Here is a 19676-nt window from a genome sequence, read left to right on the forward strand (position 1 = left end):
CTGTTTCCGATTCTGTGTCTCCCTCTCTCTCTGCCCCTCCCCCGTTCATGCTCTGTCTCTCTCTGTCCCAAAAATAAAATAAAACAGTGAAAAAATAAATAAATAAATAAATAAATGATAGTGAAATTCAAGAAAATGTTTCTGCTGTCCTAAACTAGCAAAAGTCAAAATATATTTAATATTTTATCTTCCTATCTAGAAACAATGGTTCATCTTAGAGGAACTGTGTTGGTATTTGTACTGATGGTGTCCAATTGATGGTTGACTCTGAGAGGTTTTACCTCTTTTAAAAAGACATGCTGATGTTGTAACACTGTTTTCTTCACAGAGAGGTGCTAGTATAAAAACACTCTTGAAGTTAAAATGAAAAAAAAAGTTCTGGATGATGCTACTTAACGACAAATTTTATTTTATTTTTTTAATTTTTTTTATTTTTGAGAGAGAGAGAGAGAGAGAGAGACAGACAGAGCACAAGAAGCGGAGGGGGCAGAGCGAGAGGGAGACAGAATCTGAAGCAGACTCTAGGCTCCAAGCTGTCAGCACAGAACCTGATGCGGGACTTGAACTCATGGACCACGAGATCATGACCTGAGCCAAAGTCAGACGCTTAACTGACTGAGCCACCCAGGCGCCCCTCTGATCTTATTAAACAAAGACTAATTCACTCAATAATGTGTTAAAAACTACACAAAAATCTAAACAAAGAGCACAAAAAACTCCTGCTAGAAACAGAAATCTGATAGCTTAGGGGCGCCTGGGTGGCTCAGTCAGTTAAGCGTCCAACTTCGGCTCAGGTCATGATCTTGCGGTTTGTGAGTTCGAGCCCTGCATCAGGCTCTGTGCTGACAGCTCAGAGCCTGGAACCTGCTTCAGATTCTGGGTCTCCCTCTCTCTCTGCCCCTCCCCTGCTCATGCTTTGTCTCTCTCTGTCTCTCAATAATAAATGTTAAAAAAAAAAAAAAAAAGAAATCTGATAGCTTAGCAGAGAGAGTTCCCAACAGCGTGTTTGACTAAAATAATAGGCCAGAGTTTGCTGAGTAAAAATGGGGTATTAAGAACAGAACTTAATTGGGGTGCCTAGGTGGCTCAGGCAGTTAAGCATCTGACTGTTGATCTCAGCTCAGGTCATGATCTCATGGTTCATGGGATCAAGGCTCACATTAGGCTTTGTGCTGACAGCACAGAGCCTGCTTGGGATTCTCTCACCCTCTCTCTCTGCGCTTCCCCTGCTTGCTCTCTATCCCTCTCTGTCTCAAAAAAAAAAAAAAAAAGAATACAACTTAATTGGGGCACCTGGATGGTTCAGTCAGTTGCACGTCCACCTTCAGTCATAATCTCATGGTCTGTGAGCTCAAGCCCTATGTTGGGCTCGCTGCTGTCAGCACAGAGCCCGCTACAGATCCTGTGTACCCCTCTCTGTCTGCCCCTCCCCTGCTTATGCTTTCTCTTTCAAAATTAAATATTTTTTTTAAAAAACTTAAAAAAAAAACCAGAACTTAATTAAGCATTCTAGGTCATACTGTAAATAATGGGTTCCTGCCGTGTCAAAAACCCAAATATACCATCATTATCAGTAACTTTACTAACACATACTTTAGTAACATAGATCCAGATAATCAAAACTTACCCATATTTTTCTATGTTAAAGTGTATAATTTTTATATCCCAATTAACTTCTCTTAAATAAACACAGAAAACTAAAACCATAGCAATGAAGAAAAAATATGCAAATAAGCACTAAAAAACAGTCACAATAATTTAAGATCAAATTTGGAACAAATATGTGATACCAGCACCCCCCACCAAAAAAAAAAAAAAAAGAAAAAGAATAGGTTACATAATTGTCACTCTTTCATTTTAAAGAAAAAGGTATTTTAGCTCAGTTGGAGACATAAAGGTACTTACAATTCATTCAAGCTGCCTTTCTCAGCAAGTTGAATAGGTATCCCTCATACAGTCTTGCAGTTAAAGTGTTAAGTATGTTGAAAGAGATTATCAGCAACAAATACTTATGACAAACAAAAACATACAGATTGAATAAAGCACCATGTTTCCATCTTACCAGTCGAATGAGCTGTCTGTCTAGCCATCTAAGTACATCTGGTCCTTCCTCTGTTTCCGCTCTGTAGATTGCCAGCCGGGCCATAAGAATGGCAGCTGCCTCCTGGTCAAAAGATGCAGCAATGTTTTGGATTTGAGTTTGAGCATCCGCCCAGCTAAAGCCAAGAAGAAAGCATAGAAATGCGCTGTATTATTATATTCACAATATCATAGTTGACTATGACACAGATTTAAAGTAAAATGATGCAGAAAATTACTCCAATATTTCAAAATTCCAACATCATCTGGAAAATTAACATTTTAAAAATCACTAACAGCAGTTTCAGTATAGCATTATTTTTCAGAAAAATATATCCAAACCTAATAAAGTCCTCTAAAGTAATTATTTATGTTTTTATTTTATTTTTGAGAGAGAGAAACAGAGTGTGAGTGGAGGAGAGGTAGAAAGAGAGGGAGACAGAATCTGAAGTAGGCTCCAGGCTCTGAGCTGTCAGTGCAGAGCCCGACATGGGGCTCGAACTCACAGACTGCGAGATCATGACCTGAGCCGAAGGGATGCCCAATTGATGTAGTCACCCAGGCACCCCAAGTCCTCTAAAGTAATTATAAAGACAAATCTCCAAACACACTCCTTAAGACATTAAGATTTTTACAACTAAGAAAATAGCACAGGTATGTGTGTGAATGTGCACATGTGCACATAGATACACAAGTCTCTATATCAGACTTTAAATTGTATTTCTTCAAGGGCATCTGGGTGGCTCAATAAGTTAAGCCTCCGACTTTGGCTCGGGTCATGATCTCCTGGTTTGTGGGTTTAAGGCCTGCATTGGGCTCTGCACTGGCAGTACAGAGACCATTTGGGATTCTCTCTCTCTCTCTCTCCCTCTCTCTCTGCCCCTCTCCCACTTGCTTTCTCTATCTTATTTAAAAAAAAAAAAAAAAAAGAGGGGGAGCCTGAGTGGCTCAGTTGACTGAGCGCCCAACTTCGGCTCAGGTCATGATCTCATGGTTTGTGAGTTCGAGCCCTGCATCAAGCTCTGTGCTGACCGCTCGGAGCCTGAAGCCTGCTTCAGATTCTATCTCCTTCTCTCTCTGCCCCTCCCCACTTGTGCTCTGTCTCTCAAAAATAAATAAATGTAAAAAAATTTAAAAATAAAAAAATAAAATAAATTTTAAAAAAGGAAAAAAAAAGAAAATTTATTTATTCAATTTTTTAAAGGCAGAAACATGGAAATATAACAAAAATAAGTAACTCATTTACTAAACTGTAAACTAAAAATTATCAAAAATTATTTTCTCATTGGTATTTAATTCAATTAATGGAAAAAATGATACAATTATAGTTTCTATGTATTCTTTTCCCTCCATGCTAAATGTTAGTAAAAATTTTAGTCTAAGGGATTAATTTGCTATTACACATAAAATAGCAGTAATCTATTAAATTCACATGTTCTATAAGTCCAATCCAGTCAAACTCACCCTGGGGAGACCCAGCAACAGTTTTTGTCTAATGTTTCACAGAGTTTTGTAATACTTCAGCTGATTCTAATTCCAAAGTACCTCACTTTAAGCAAGTCTAAAAAAATTTAAAGATTTTTGAAAAGCTAGACCACTTTTGCATGACTCAAAGATGCAAGAAGTCATCCCCCAAGATTTAGGCAGTAACATATTCAAAATTCTTCCTTTTCTCTCTATTTTTAATTTTTTTCAAGTAGACAAATAATTTTTTAATATTTTCCAGATAACTGTTAAGTATCTCAGTCTAGAGAAATAGCAAGAGGCAAAAAAGAATGAGAATCAGTAAAAGAATAAGAACCAGCAATTTTGAAATTATTTTTTAAAGTAATTTAAACTTGGTGGTTATACTAATGGTTTACACTATTTTTTTAATTTTAATTTAAAAAACTTTAATTTGGGGCGCCTGGGTGGCGCAGTCGGTTAAGCGTCCGACTTCAGCCAGGTCACGATCTCACCGTCTGTGAGTTTGAGCCCCGCGTCGGGCTCTGGGCTGATGGCTCAGAGCCTGGAGCCTGTTTCTGATTCTGTGTCTCCCTCTCTCTGCCCCTCCCCCGTTCATGCTCTGTCTCTCTCTGTCCCAAAAATAAATAACGTTGAAAAAAAAAAATTTTTTTTTAAAAATAAATAAAAAATAAAAAAAATAAATAAAAAACTTTAATTTTAATTTAAAAAATTAATTTTAAAAAATTTTATTTTAAAAAATTTTTTAAATTTTAAATTTTAATTTAAAAAATTAAAAAATTTAAAATTTTTTTTTTCAACATTTATTTATTTTTGGGACAGAGAGAGACAGAGCATGAATGGGGGAGGGGCAGAGAGAGAGGGAGACACAGAATCGGAAACAGGCTCCAGGCTCTGAGCCATCAGCCCAGACCCTGACGTGGGGCTCGAACTCACGGACCGCGAGATCGTGACCTGGCTGAAGTCGGACGCTTAACCGACTGCGCCACCCAGGCGCCCCAAAAAAATAAAAAATTTTAATTTAAAGAACTAAAACCAAAATTATCTAAATCAGCATTTTCCCAACTAAGATGACCATGATATTCTCTTGCTGCAATCTGAAACATAAAGGTGACATTTTAACTACATTGACAAGTAAGCGCATGCAAATTCATGAATTAAATCTTATTTAGCTATAAATTAAAAATTATGCTCTTAAAGTTTAAAGAGTTTGTTCACATTGTAAAATCTATCTTATTTCCAATATCCCCTCCTCACTGTAATTCTTACAAGTAGTTTTAAACCAAACTTTCCAGGTCAAAGTTGTTTTCTATATGAAAAATAGGGTAACTTTTGACTGTATCTCAGGAACCTGAGTTCTTTACTTTCACATGGCTCACTTAAACAAGTACACTCGCCTAGGCCCCTAAAATCATATTACTAATAAATAAAGAAAAAATAAGTGCTGATTATTGAAAATAGGATAAGTTAATTTGAAAAGATGGGTGTTCGGGTAAGACATAATGACATAAATAGCACCAAAACATACATGATATATAGCTCTACAATGGCCTCATAAATTCTGTGCAAACTGAAAATATATAGGGGCACCTGGATGGCTCAGTGGTTAAGTGTACGACTCTTGGTTTCAGCTCAGGTCATGATCTCGCAGTTTCATGGATTCAGGCCCTACACCGGGCTCTGTGCTACCAGCGCAGAGCCTGCTTAGGATTCTCTCTCTCCCTCTCTCTGACCTCCCCCACTCATGCTGTCTCTGTCTCTTCTCAAAATTAATAATAAAATAAAAACTTAAAAATATATAAACCCATGAAATTTCTCCAAGAAACTCCCTTTCTCTTAAAAGACTACCTATTCTTGTTTGTTTCACGTTTTTATTTAAATTCCAGTTAGTTAACATATAGTGTCATATTAGTTTCAGGAGTAGGATTTAGTGATTCATCACTTACATGTAACACCCAGTGCTTATCTCAACAAGTGCCTGCCTTAATGCCTATCACCCACTTAGCCCATCCCCCACCCATCTCCCTTCCACCAACCCTCAGTTTGTTCTCTATAGTTAAGAGTCTGTTTTATGATTTGTCTTTCTTTTTCCCCCCCTCTATGTGCATCTGTTTTGTTCCTTAAATTCACATGAGTGAAATCATATGGTATTTGTCTTTCTCTGATTTATTTCACTTAGCATAATACATTCTAACTCCATCCATGTTGTTGCAAATGGAAAGATTTCATTCTTTTTGATGGCTAATATTCCACTGTATGTATACACACCACATCTGTATCCATTTGTCAGTCAATAGACATTTGGGTTCTTTCCATAATTTGACTATTGTAGACTATCTACAATAGTCAAATTATGGAAAGAAACATCAGGGTGCATGTGTCCCTTCGAATCAGTATTTTTGTATCCTCATGGTAAATACCTCATAGAGCAATTTCTCAACTGTAGGGTAGTTCTATTTTTAACTTTTTGAGGAACCTCCATACTGTTTTCCACAGGGTCTGCACCAGTTTGCACTTCCACAAACAGTGTAAGAGGGTTCCCCTTTCTTCACATCCTCACCAACATCTGTTGTTTCCTGTGTTAATTTTAGCCATCTGATAGGTGTAAAGTGATATCTCATTATAGTTTTGATTTGTATTTCCTGATAATGAATGATGTTGAGCATCTTTTCATGTCTCTATTGGCCATCAGCATGTCTTCTTTGGAAAAATGTCTATTCATATCTTTTGCCTTTTTTTTTTTTCCAGAAAGAGAGCGAGAGCACGAGTAGAAGAGAGAGGCAGAGAAGGAGAAAGAATCTTAAGCAGCCTCTACACTCAGTGTGGATCAGTCATGGATCCCATGACCCTAGGATCATGACCTGAGCCAAAATCAAGAGTCAGAGATGTTCAACCAACTGAGCCACCCAGGAACTCCTCTGCCCACCCTTAATATATCTCTTAAGAACAAGAGTATCTTATAGTCTTATATAGCCTTAATTATCAATTCATGAAATTACACATGGATTTAATATTATCATCCTATACATAAACCATATTCAAATGTCTCCAATTGTCTCAATGGCATCCTCTATAGCAAATATTTTCCTGACACAGGATTTTATCCAGAATCACATATTGGCTTTAGTTGTAACATCTCTTTAGTCTCCTTTAATCTGGACTGGTTACTAAAGCTTTTCTTGCCTTCCAAGACATTTTTGACAATTCTAAGCCAGTAACTTTGTAAAATATCCCTCAACTTGGTATGTCCAGTTGTTTCCTTAAGTAAATGTTCTGAATGTCCAATTTAAGTTGCACGTGTGTGTGCATGTGGGTGTGTGTGTCTGTGTGTGTGTGTTGAGGGGCATAAATAAATTGACATGTTTGCCAAGAATCAAACTTCCAAGTTCCTGATATGAAGTATTAACAAATCTAAGTGAATGCTTAGTCAGCTGGGATATTTAGCTCAAATGAATAATATATTCCCCTGACACTGATGCAGGATTTTAAGTCAAAGCAAGGTAACAGAGGAGGACAATAAATAAATCTACGTATAATCCTGTGATAAGTAACAGACCATACAACCAATACTCAGTTCAAACATAAAGCTAATGTCCATCACTCACCAAAACAATCTCATGATTTTCAGGAATGAAGCCAGAGTATAAATACAGTTCAATAAAATGAGAGCTTCAGATGTCTCTGTGTTCATATTCTAGCCCATGCTTAAATCAGGTAAGTTTATACTGATCAACACTTTCCCTACCCAGACAATCAAGTTCAAGACAAACAGAAATAGACCAAAAACTGGTTTGCCTCTAGACACACCTCATCTAAGAATCCTTTCCTAATTTTATTCCAAAATGATCTTCCCTTTGTTTTACATGTCACAAATATATACAGAGGGGTTATCAAAGGAGCTGAGAAATAATTTATTTCTAAGAAAACAGAGGGGCTATAGGTTCAGTTCAACCTGTTCTCTGTGCAAATGCTGTGCAAGAACACGTCACCAAATATATGTCTTATTCAGAGAATACATCATATAGATCCGAACAAGAAAAGGCATCTGTCATGCCTAATCACTTCTTTTTGGAAACTTAACTACATTAATAAATGTAGGACATGGCTTTGTTACACAAAATACTACCCTATAATATTAACTGGTAAGAGACTTCACCTTTTGTGGTCTCAACCAGTGCTACTCAAAGTGTGGTATACAAACCTAGTATCAGTTCACCATGTGGTAAGAACAGAAACTGAGACTATATGTTTACTAATTTTTAAGCAATTTAACAAAATAATTTTTTGTCTAATAAGTCTAATAATAAAAACAGGGACCTGCATTGTGAATTTTTTAAATTTCATTTTCTAGTAATGCATTTTTAGTGTATTTACAAGTATCAGTCTCCAAAAAATTGGAAGGAAAAAAACACTGTCCCCTCACTAACAGAGAGGTTGAGGACTGGACTCTTCCATATCATATAGCAGACCAAGTATGTTCAAGTCCTTTGCATTCCATACCCTGCCCCAAAATTACCTATGCCACAAAGAAGACACTGAATGAAGATTTGGTAAATGAATTAAATGACATTATAATAAGAGTTGAAAAAACATACAATGATAATAGTAGCTAAGAACTTTATCATCAATTGAAAAGTAATGCTATTAATTATTGTGTTATATGAGGTATGTATATACATTATATTATTGCCTATAACAGGATGTTTATTAGCATTTCTCCTCCTCTCAGAGAAATATGGTAAATAAAGGAAATTTTTTTTTTTCAACGTTTATTTATTTTTTTTGGGACAGAGAGAGACAGAGCATGAATGGGGTAGGGGCAGAGAGAGAGGGAGACACAGAATCGGAAACAGGCTCCAGGCTCTGAGCCATCAGCCCAGAGCCTGACGTGGGGCTCGAACTCACGGACCACGAGATCGTGACCTGGCTGAAGTTGGACGCTTAACCGACTGCACCACCCAGGCGCCCCAGGAAATTTTTTTTTAATGTTTATTTATTTTGGAGAGAGAGACAGAGACAGAGACAGAGAGAGACAGAGTGTAGCAGGCAAGGGGTAGAGAGAGAGGGAGACACAGAATCCAAAGCAGGCTCCAGGCTCCAAGCTGTCAGTACAGAGCCCAACGCAGGGCTCTAACCCACAAACTGTGAGATCGTGACCTGAGCCAAAGTCAGATGCTTAACCACCCAGGTGCCCCAATAAAGGAATTATTTTGAAGAATATGTCTTAGGTGTAGTTTTTTAAATTGCTTTACAGATCCTAACAATGAATATTCTGGCAAATAAGCTAAATTAAAAAGAAATAAAATGCTATTAGTCATAAATATTCATTTTATAATTATGAATGTCACTCAAAACAGTAACCCAGTTTGGAAGCATGACCCAGGATAGTTTTGATACGTAAATTAAATCTCTAAAAAATACAACTTACTTCCTAGCAATGGTGGTCACTCGGATGCGTCTCTGTCCACTTGAATGCTGATACTGAGTCACAAACTGGATGGCACCACGCCCTCCTTGAGGAATTGGAGCATTATGCTATGTAAAAATAAGAGTAAAAACTAAGCAAAATCAATTACAGTCTTATCATATAGTTACCCTAGCATTAATGAAATTCATTCTAAAATCGACCAGAGGGATGCCTGTTGCCAGTGCATACCAAACAGCTATGATTTGCCACATAAGAGAAATGGACCTGGGAAAGGGGGAAAATGATGAAGGATAGAGACATGACTCCAGCTATGATATCAATTGCAAGTAATATGCAATTCAGAGGGACATGAAACAAAATGAAGGGAGAAGTATAAAGAAATGATGAGATACAGAAAGGCATAAGTAAGGCAATTTTGCCTAATAGTAATTGGATAAAGAGAAATTGAAGCAAGTTCTCCTCCCCTCGTTACGAAAAATGAAAACACAACTTTTAGGAAAATAATCACCTGATGAAGAGGTGACCAACAGAAAACTATTAATGAGAAAAGCCCAACAGTAGTATATAATAATGGTCCTCAGAAAGAAATAGCAAGTGGTCAATAAGAGAAACTTTCTTCATGACCTTTGACAATTAGCATTCTTGCTTTTTTGATTTTTTTTTTTTCTTGGAAAGAACAACTCTTTCACATATTTTGACGCTTAAAGAAAAAAAATGCCTGTACATGTCTTAGGAAGGCTATTAATACTTTGTGGTTCATTTTATGCCTAAAAACTATTAATATGTAAGTCAGTAATTTGTACATTATATCGTTCTTTAATATGATAGCTTCTTCCTGCAGCAGAAAAAAAAAAACTTATCAAGTACTGGAATCTTTACCTTCCAATCCTTTTTTATGAATTTTGACATATTAAACTTTCTTGTAGAGATTTCATGTATCATTATATACCTTGTGACAACCAGGAGGAGCTAGATGCCTAATTACAAAAATGCATAGCTAGAACAGAATTTAAGATTTATTTAGTCTTCAATTTTATATTAAAACAACAACAACAACAACAACAAGAAAACTGAGACTAAAAGTTGGGTTGTCCAAAGCTGGGAATTTGCAGGTTTCCCTAACATCTTTCTATTATAGTTTATCCTCTCACCAAAGAGTTTAGTCTTGAAAAACAGAAAATGACAAACAAAAATTCCAAAACAGAATAAGCTCTAGGTCATAATTACTATTAGAAAAAATATGAAATATTTATGGCCTAAATTGAGTACTTCAAGATAAAAAGTCATACCTGATTGACAACCTCAAAATATATGGCTAAGGTTGTAGTGGGACTGAGTCCACATATCTTCCATTGACAAGTGCCACCTGTTCCTATCTCCTGTAAAAAAAAAAAAACAAAAAAACATAGTATGTTTGAAAGCTAGAGAACACAATTTTTTAAGATTTTATTTTTAAGAGATCTCTATACCCAAGGTGGGGCTCAGACTCACAACCACAAGATCAAGATTCACATGCTCCACCGACTGAGCCAGCCAGGTGCTCCCAATTTATTACTATAATATATATTAAGGTAAAAGGGGAGAAAAAACTCCAGTAAGAAAAACTAAATTTCAGGTGTCTAACTAATTTAATGAATGTTAAAAGTCTAAGATTTTTAAAGTCATATAAACTTATCATGAAATAAAATCAAGTAATTTTTACACAACAAAATTATAAAACAATTGAAATTCTTTCTAAATATTGATACACATTCTTAATATTGTAGACTTTAACAGTATAAACTATTTAGTGAAGTAATTACAACTATCTTTCTATCCAACTGTTTCATTGATATAAAGAGAGATTGACTTAACACATAACATATGCATATATAGAATACAGGTTCTCTAGATCAAAATTCCATAAATCAAACACTCTGATTCCCAAAAAAACTTCTTAGATAAGAATTTTTACCATGCAAACTGCTTAAAATTAATTTTTAAACTCTGACACTTTACAGATGATTACTCACCTTATTTGCTCCATCATCCTCTCTACAGGTACATAATTCTACCATTGTAAAGTATACTATACATCCACTAGATGGGTAACCAAAAAGAAAGGAATTGAAACTAAAATCTGGCTAATTTGGTTACTTTGTTGGAAATCCTACTAACAAAAAAAATTTCAGATTTGACTTTCAGAAGTCTCCAAATTTCCAAATCACAGTTGTTGGGTTTTTTAGGCACACTGGGGGAAGGAATAACTTAGGCATAAAAAAACAAAAGACTGGTGACAGCACGAAGGTTTTAATTTAGGGGTAGATGGTAAAAAGGGTATGCATAAAGAGCAACCACAAACAGATGTATACTAATGGAAATGGAACCACATTCTACTGAAAAACTTAGCCCACACAATAATTTTGAAAGGATTACTATAGGCTGTCATTCCAAGTCTATTGTTGGTCTGTCCTTCGAATTAACTAGATTTTCTTTTTAGAGTAAATTAAAGGTGACTTACATTTTCAGACACACAAGGTCCTTTAGAATTGAGAGACACACAGGGTCCAATAGCTCCTGAAATCTTTATTTCCCTTGAGGTCTGCAAAATAAGCATACAGTGAACACTTTAGTGTCCTCAAAGATAAGTTCAAATATACATTCAACTATAAGTACATAAGAATAAAGACATCTGGGGCGGCTGGGATCAAGCCCCATGTCAGGACCCACACTAAGTATGGAGCCTACTTAAGATTCTCAGTATCTCTCTCTCTCTCTCTCTCTCCCTCCCTCCCTCTGCCCCTCTCCCCATGCTCACACTCTCTCTGGCTAAAAAAAAAAAAAAAAAAAAAAAAAAAAGAATAAAGACACCCTTCCACATTTATAACACAGAGGTTAATGAAAACAAACTAATGTTAAAAATAATAGGGGCGCCTGGGTGGCTCAGTCGGTTGAGTGTCCGACTTCGGCTCAGGTCGTGATCTCGCAGTCCGTGAATTCGAGCTCCACGTCAGGCTCTGTGCTGACAGCTCAGAGCCTGGAACCTGTTTCAGATTCTGTGTCTCCCTCTCTCTGACCCTCCCCCATTCATGCTCTGTCTCTCTCTGTCTCAAAAATAAAGGTTAAAAACAAAAATTAAAAAAAAATAATAATAATAAATCAGGGGTGCCTTGGTGGCTCAGTTGGTCGAGTGCATGACTCTTGATTTTGGCTCAGGTCATGATCTCATGGTTCGTGGGATCAAGCCCCACATCAGGCTCTGCACTGACGGTGCAGAGCCTGCTTAGGTTTCTCTCTCTCTCTCTCTCTCTCTCTGCCCCTCCTCTGCTCATGTGCATGTACATACACTCGCTCTTTCTCTCTATCAAAATAAATAAATACACTTAAAAAAATAACAATAATGAAATCAGTGGACACTTCTAGGTTTATAACTCCCAAATTTACAATCTAGCCCTGACCTAACTTCAATACTCTATTTCCAGCTGCCCATAGGAGGTCTCCATTTGGTAATCTCACCCTCAATTCAAGATAATACCATACCCAAAATTCATATATCCTAATTCTAAACTTTAAACACTATCTTCTGTTTTTCCTCTTGTAGAAAATTTGTCACCAAGATTGGTTTCTTTCCAATCTCTGACACCAAAATTTAAGCCACTGTTAGTTTCCATCTAAGAAAACTAGAAAACCTAATTCACTTTTCCTACTCGAGATTCTTCTTCCTGACAAACTGAATACCATTGTCAGACAAATTTTACCTGAAACACTATTCTTTATTAATTTACAATTGCTTCTTCTGGCTACACATGCATCACCAAAATACAACTGACCACATAATTAAAACTATCTCCCTTACACTGCAATACAAACCATCCACTCTCACTGAAGTTTCCCCAAATATACCACGCTGATTCTCACTTCTTTACCTTTCCTCACATGGGATCCTACTAAAATGTATTTTCCTCAACGAACTTAAATTCTGCCATCTTTCAAAACCACTGTAACTCACTATAAAACCATTTATCACCAAGAATAAATTGTGTCCTGCATACATTCATTTTTCTTCCCTAAACCTTTATAGGACTTTTATAATCTACTGTTATTTCATTCTATCACAAATGTTAATTTTATCTATCAAAACTAAGTTTCTTTTTTTTTTTAATTTTTTTTTAACATTTATTTATTTTTGAGACAGAGAGAGACAGAGCATGAACAGGGGAGGGGCAGAGAGAGGGGGAGACACAGAATCTGAAATAAGCTCCAGGCTCTGAGCGGTCAGCACAGAGCCCGACGTGGGGCTCAAACTCACAGACCACGAGATCATGACCTGAGCCGAAGTCGGATGCTTAACCGACCGAGCCACCCAGGTGCCCCAGTTTCTTTTTTTTTAAAGTAGGCTTCCCACCCAATGTGGGGCTTGAACTCACAACCCTGAGATCAAGAGTTACATGCTCCACTGACAGCTAGCCAGGTTCCACAAGACTTAAGTTTCTTCTTAAGAAGCACTGTGCCTTATATATCCCTTGAGATCCTCATAATTTCCCTGCCTAATGCTATACACATAGCAAGCATTCAATAAAATAAAAAGATTATGAAGAAATATTTAATGGAAGTTCAAAGTCAATGATTTTGTAATATGCTTTTATAACACTAAACTTTTGGGTTTTTTAAATCAAAATTTGAAGTGAACAGTATCAGGGAACCTGGGTGGCTCAGTTGGTTGAGCACCTGACTCTTGACTTAGGGTCAGGTCATGATTCCACGGTTGTGGGATCGAGCCCTGCATCAGGCTCTGTACTGGGCATGGAACCTGCTTAGGAGTCTCTGTCTCTGCCCCTCCCCTGCCCACATGTACACACATGCGCATGCACTCTCTTTCTCTAAAAAAAAAAAAAAAAAAAAAAAAGAAGTAAATAATATCAACAACCTACTAATCAAAAAACAATTACTGATTATCCAAATGGAATAGATTTCTCTTCAGTCACTGATTCCCAAAATAAAATAAATCTAGCACTCACAGAAGCAAATACAGCACTAAAAAGAAAAAACACACTTAAAAAGTTAAATCCTATATAAAGAAAAAGCAGTTAAAGGAAATTTTACCTATATAGTATCTCCTTTTCCAATAATTATTTGTAAATGCTCAAGTAAAATTTCATGTACATTTAATGATGATACATTTTTCTGGTAAACAAAATCTCTACTTTTAAAGTCTATATTGAATTTGATTAATGATATTTAAATATTATGGTCAAGACTACAAATTTCTTTTAATAACATACCACACATGTCAAGTTTTGATGCTTACCTTTATTTCTAATGTACCACCAAAGCCCATTTTAAACTGTCCATGCATATCTTTGGTAAAAACTCTTTGAAAAGTCTGCTTGAATAAGGAAGTGTTGAAAGAGTCACCCATTACCATGTATCCTCTGCACAGAAAGAACAAAAAATAATATATGTGACACAAGTACTGGGCCTATGTGTTAAAACCAGAAAAGTAAATTACCTCTCAATACTACCAACAAATTTTAAAGATACTTTCTAAACGTACTCTACTACCATTAATTTTAAAAACTCAAATATATGAGAATATCTTCACCCTACAAATAATCTCAATCCTGAGAGCATCTGAGTGCCCCTAACACTTGCATTTGTTCTCAGTAATTTATTAACATTATTTTTTATAAATAGATAACACATCCACATACTACAAAAACTCAAAAGATACAAAATGGTACACAGTAGCAAATGTGTCTCTTCCATCCCAGCCACCCAGTTCTCCAGCACACATTCTCATTCTTGAAAACAAATATATACCTGTATATGTATATATATGCATATACTGCCTGTGTGTATCAATCACATCAGACATAACAGGATCATGAAACTTAGCAAAGAAGAATAGGAGGATGCTGTGGAACGATTTTCACTTTAAGCACTAGGTACATGTACTGTACAAATTTTTTCAGTAAGCATGTACCTGTTCTCATTTTTTTAAGTTTTAAAAAACATTAACTATCAAATAAAAACAGTTCTGAGGTACCATTTTTTCTCTAATAGATCAGCAAAAATCACAGTCTGATGACATAGTCTGTTGGTGAGGCTGCAGAAACAGTTACCCTCATACACTGCTGGTGGGAATGCAAAATGATGCAACCTCAACACAGGGGAATTTGCCAATATCTAACAAAATTACACTTGTGGTTTCTCTTTAATCTAGCCAACCCACTATTAGGAGTCTATCCCAAAAATATTCTGGCAACAAAAACAAAAAGCAAATATATGCACAAGGGTATTCAGTATTACTAGTTATAAAAGGTTGGAAACAATCCGGAGGACCATCTATTAGAGACTAGTTGGGTAAAATATGGTACATCCACACAATGAGGTAATATACTGCCGCAGACTACTATCTAGAATATAAGTGAAAATGCAAAGTGGATAAGGATATGTAGAATTTTCTCCTGTTCTACAAAAAGGGGATAGATACACCCATAAACTCATATGCATACAAACATTTACATACATTTGCTCATATTTTTAAAATATTTTAAGTAGCTTTCAAACAATACAATAAAAATTAAAGTAGGCAAAAGAATAAAACTGATATGGCATAATTAATTAATGGTAATTTTATTTTTGATACTGGATTTATGTTATCTCTGATGTTATTATATGTTATATATCTTTTTAAATGTTGTTTTATCTATATTTGTCACTGGTATACAAAAATATAGTTGAATTTTGTTTTTTTGTTTTGTTTTGTTTTGTTTTTGTTTTTTTTTTAAACATTTTATTTTTTATTTTTTTAACGTTTATTTATTTTTGAGACAGAGAGAGACAGAGCATGAACGGGGGAGGGTCACAGAGAGAGGGAGACACAGAATCTGAAACAGGCTCCAGGCTCTGAGCTGTCAGCACAGAGCCCGACGCGGGGCTCGAACCCACGGACCGTGAGATCATGACCTGAGCCGAAGTCGGACGCTTAACCGACCGAGCCACCCAGGCGCCCCATATAGTTGAATTTTGTACAACGACCTTGATCTAGAAGTCTTGACAACTTAACATATTAATTCCAACAGTTAGTAAATAGGTTTTTTTAGATTTTCTACTTTTATAAACATCATCTATGATGATCTATGTTATCACTATACCTGGTGATATGCATCCTACATTAAAGACAACTTACACCACCCTACTTATCTTTTCCTTTTCACAACAAACCTCCATGAAATAACTGTCTATAACCTCACTACTCGGTGTGGCCCTTGGTCCAGCAACATTATTATCAGCAAGGATCTTGCGTGAAAAGGAGAATTTCAAGTCCCATCCTATGCACAGCCAATCCAGAATCTGTACTTTAACAAGATAACCAGATGATCTGCACATGAAAGTTTAAGAACTTGTAATCTCTACCAGCTGTTTCCAATCCTCTCTTTCTGTTCTTTTTTTTTTTTTAATGTTTATTTATTATTGAGAGACAGAGAGAGACAGAGCATGAACATGGGAGGGGCAGAGAGAGGGGGAGACACAGAATCTGAAGCAGGCTCCAGGCTCTGAGCTGTCAGCACAGAGCCAGACGCAGGGCTTGAACTCACAAACCACAAAATCAGGACCTGAGCCAAAGTCGGACACCTAACTGAGCCACCCAGGCACCCCTCTGTTCTTTTTCTAGTTCACTCTAAGTCAACTTGCACTGCTCTTAGATTGCTAAATCTTACAATCTCATCCATTTTTACTGCTATTAAAAAAAACACCAGTGGGGTGCCTGGGTGGATCAGCTGGGTAAGCATCCAACTCTTGATTTCCACTCAGGTCACGGTCTAACGATTCATGGGATCAAGCCCCATGTTTGACTCTGCACGGACAGAGCAGAGCCGGCTAGAGATTCTCTCCCTCTCTCTCTGCCCCTCCCCTGCTCATACTCTCTCTCTCTCAAAATAAATAAACATTAAAAAAAAAAACACACACACACACCATATTCTGACAACTCCCACATTTATGTCTCCAGCCCAGATCTATCTTCTGTATTCTATGTTATAATATCAAACTGCCTACTCAACATCTCATGGATATCAACTGGCATCTTAAACCAAACATGTTCAGAACTAAACTCCTAATCTTCTCCCCAAATACTCTTCTTTTCACAGTCTTACTCATTTCAATAAAAGGCAATTCAATTCTTCCAGTAAATTCCTTTGATTTTCAGTTTTACCCAAACCCTGATCCAATCTATCAGCAAATCTTCTACTTCTAAATATATCCAAAACCCAACCACTTCTCAGCCACCACTCGGTATTCCTGCATTCCTATTCACCACTGAAGGTAAATGGAGTCAGATGATCCTTTTTACAGCATTACAGATCATATCACTCCTCTACTGATCTTACTCAAAGTGAAATCCAGGGGCGCCTGGGTGGCTCAGTCAGTTAAGCATCCAACTTTGGCTCAGGTCATGATCTCACAGTTCGTGGGTTAGAGCCCCGCGTCAGGCTCTGTGCTGACAGCTTGGAGCCTGGAGCCTGCTTTGGATTCTGTGTCTCCCTCTCTCTCTGCCCCTTCCCCGCTTGTGGTCTGTCTCTGTCTCTCTCAAAAATAAATAAACATAAAAAAAAATTAAAAAAACAAAAGTGAAATCCAAAGCCCTTACCATAGTCAAAAGACCATCACAATCTGTCCCTCTCACTCACCCTACTCCACTACTGTGGCCTCTTTGCTATATTTCAAACGCCCTATGCATGTTCTCAACTTTGCCCTTGCTATTCTGTTTGAACACTCTTCCTTCATCTATGCATATGGCTCACTACCTCATTTCCTTAGGTCTTTGCTAAAACCTCATCTTCAATGAGGCCTTCCCTTCTCACCCCTTTAAAACTGCAAACCTCATTTCCTGCGTTATTATTCTCCTTAACGCTTGTTACCTACTGACATCCTATCTACTTTACTTGTCTCATCTCCTCTCACTAGAACTGTGCATCCAAACATGCGGCTATTTAAATTTACATGTAAATGGGGCACCTGTGTGGTTTAGTCAGTTAAACATCCCACTTTGGCTCAGGTCATGATCTCGTGGTTCATGAATTCAAACCTTGCATCGGGCTCTGTGCTGACAGCTGAGCCTGGAGCCTGCTTTGGATTCTGTGTCCATCCTCTCTCTCCATCCCTCCCCTGCTCACACTCTATCTCTGTCTCTCAAAAATAAATAAACGTTAAAAAAATTTTTTTTAATTAGAAAATACAAAAACTTACATGTAAATCAATTAAAATTAAAATTTTAAATTCAGTCCCTCAGTCACACTCACCAGATTTCAGTGGGACAACACAGAGAACATGTTCAATAGAAAATTACACTGAACACTCCTACACTGGAAGATAAGCTCCATGAGGGTAAATTTTTAGGTTTCGTTCATTGTGTATATCCAATACCCTGAACAGTTTGATACATAGTAAGTGCTCATTAATATTTATTAGATGAATAAAATTAAATAAATAAACCTGAGAAATGAATTGACATACATAATTAAGTTTTTTTAATGTCTTTGTATTTTTTTTTTTAACGTTTATTTATTTTTGAAACAGAGAGAGACAGAGCATGAGCGGGGGAGGGGCAGAGAGAGAGGGAGACACAGAATCAGAAGCAGGCTCCAGGCTCTGAGCCATGAGCCCAGAGCCCGATGCGGGGCTCGAACCCACAGACCGTGAGATCGTGACCTGAGCTGAAGTCGGACGCTTAACCGACTGAGCCACCCAGGCGCCCCTGTATTTTTTAGAGAAAAAGAGTGTAAGCAGGGCAGAGAGAGAGGGAGACAGAGGACCCAAAGCAGCCTCTGCATTGTCAGCACAGAGCCCAATGTGGAACTCGAACTCATGAACCATGAGATCACGACCAGAGCCGAAGTCGGATGCTTAACCGACTGAGCCACCCAGGAGCTCCCCTAATTGAGTTTTTTAAAGCCTATTTAAATTATCCCCGAAGTAATGCTTACCAATGCAAGAGGAAGGAACACTTCCCAACTCGTTTTATGAATCCGGTATTACCCTGATGCCAATACCAAAGACATCACAAGAAGAAAAATAAAACAACTATAGATCAAGATCCCTTAAGAAGATAGACGCAAAATCCTCAAAAAATATTAACAAATCAAATCCAGCAATATATAAAAAGTATTATTCACAAATGAGATTCATCCCAGGAATACAAGGTTGGTTTAACACATAAAAATCACTGTAATACAACATATTAATAAAAAAGGACAAAAACCATGTGATCATCTCAATAGATGTAGAAAAAGCATTTAACCAAACCTAACACCCTTTTATGACAAAATCCTCAACTAAGGATAGAAAATCCTTCAACCTGATCAAGGCATCTACAAAAACCCACAGCTAGGGAGCCTGAGTGGCTCAGTCAGTTAAGTGTCCGACTTCAGCTTAGGTCAATGATCTCACAATTCGTGAGTTCGGGCCCCGTGTCAAGCTGCTGACAGCTCAGAGCCTGGAGCCTGCTTCGGATTCTGTGTCTCCCTTTCTCTCTGCCTCTCCCTGACACACACTGTCTTTCTCACTTGCTCTCGCTCTCAAAAATAAACATTAAAAAAAAAAATTAAAAAAAAAAAACCTCACGGCAAACATCATACTTAATGGTGAAAGATGAAATGGTTTTTCCCTAAGATCCAGAGAAGGTAAATCTATAGACAGAAAGTAGATTAGGGGTCTAGGCTGA

At 37.0% G+C, this 19676-nt stretch overlaps 1 protein-coding gene across 6 annotated transcripts in view; it reads right to left on the bottom strand.

Moving 5' to 3' along the window:
• SEC23A (SEC23 homolog A, COPII component) overlaps positions 1 to 19676 on the bottom strand; it is a 65363-nt gene that overhangs the window by 24124 nt on the left and 21563 nt on the right. For all 6 annotated transcript variants that reach the window (XM_040476990.1, XM_040476991.1, XM_040476988.1 and 3 more), the window contains 5 exons: positions 14259 to 14382; positions 11472 to 11552; positions 10261 to 10350; positions 8972 to 9078; positions 2063 to 2216 (listed from right to left, as the gene is read on the bottom strand). In XM_040476990.1, the coding sequence (XP_040332924.1) occupies positions 2063 to 2216; positions 8972 to 9078; positions 10261 to 10350; positions 11472 to 11552; positions 14259 to 14382 (556 nt within the window). The remainder of the gene's footprint in view (positions 1 to 2062; positions 2217 to 8971; positions 9079 to 10260; positions 10351 to 11471; positions 11553 to 14258; positions 14383 to 19676) is intronic.

Source organism: Herpailurus yagouaroundi, unplaced genomic scaffold (genome assembly GCF_014898765.1).
Source record: "Herpailurus yagouaroundi ecotype Mexico unplaced genomic scaffold, PumYag 141, whole genome shotgun sequence".
NCBI classification, from domain to species: domain Eukaryota; kingdom Metazoa; phylum Chordata; class Mammalia; order Carnivora; family Felidae; genus Herpailurus; species Herpailurus yagouaroundi.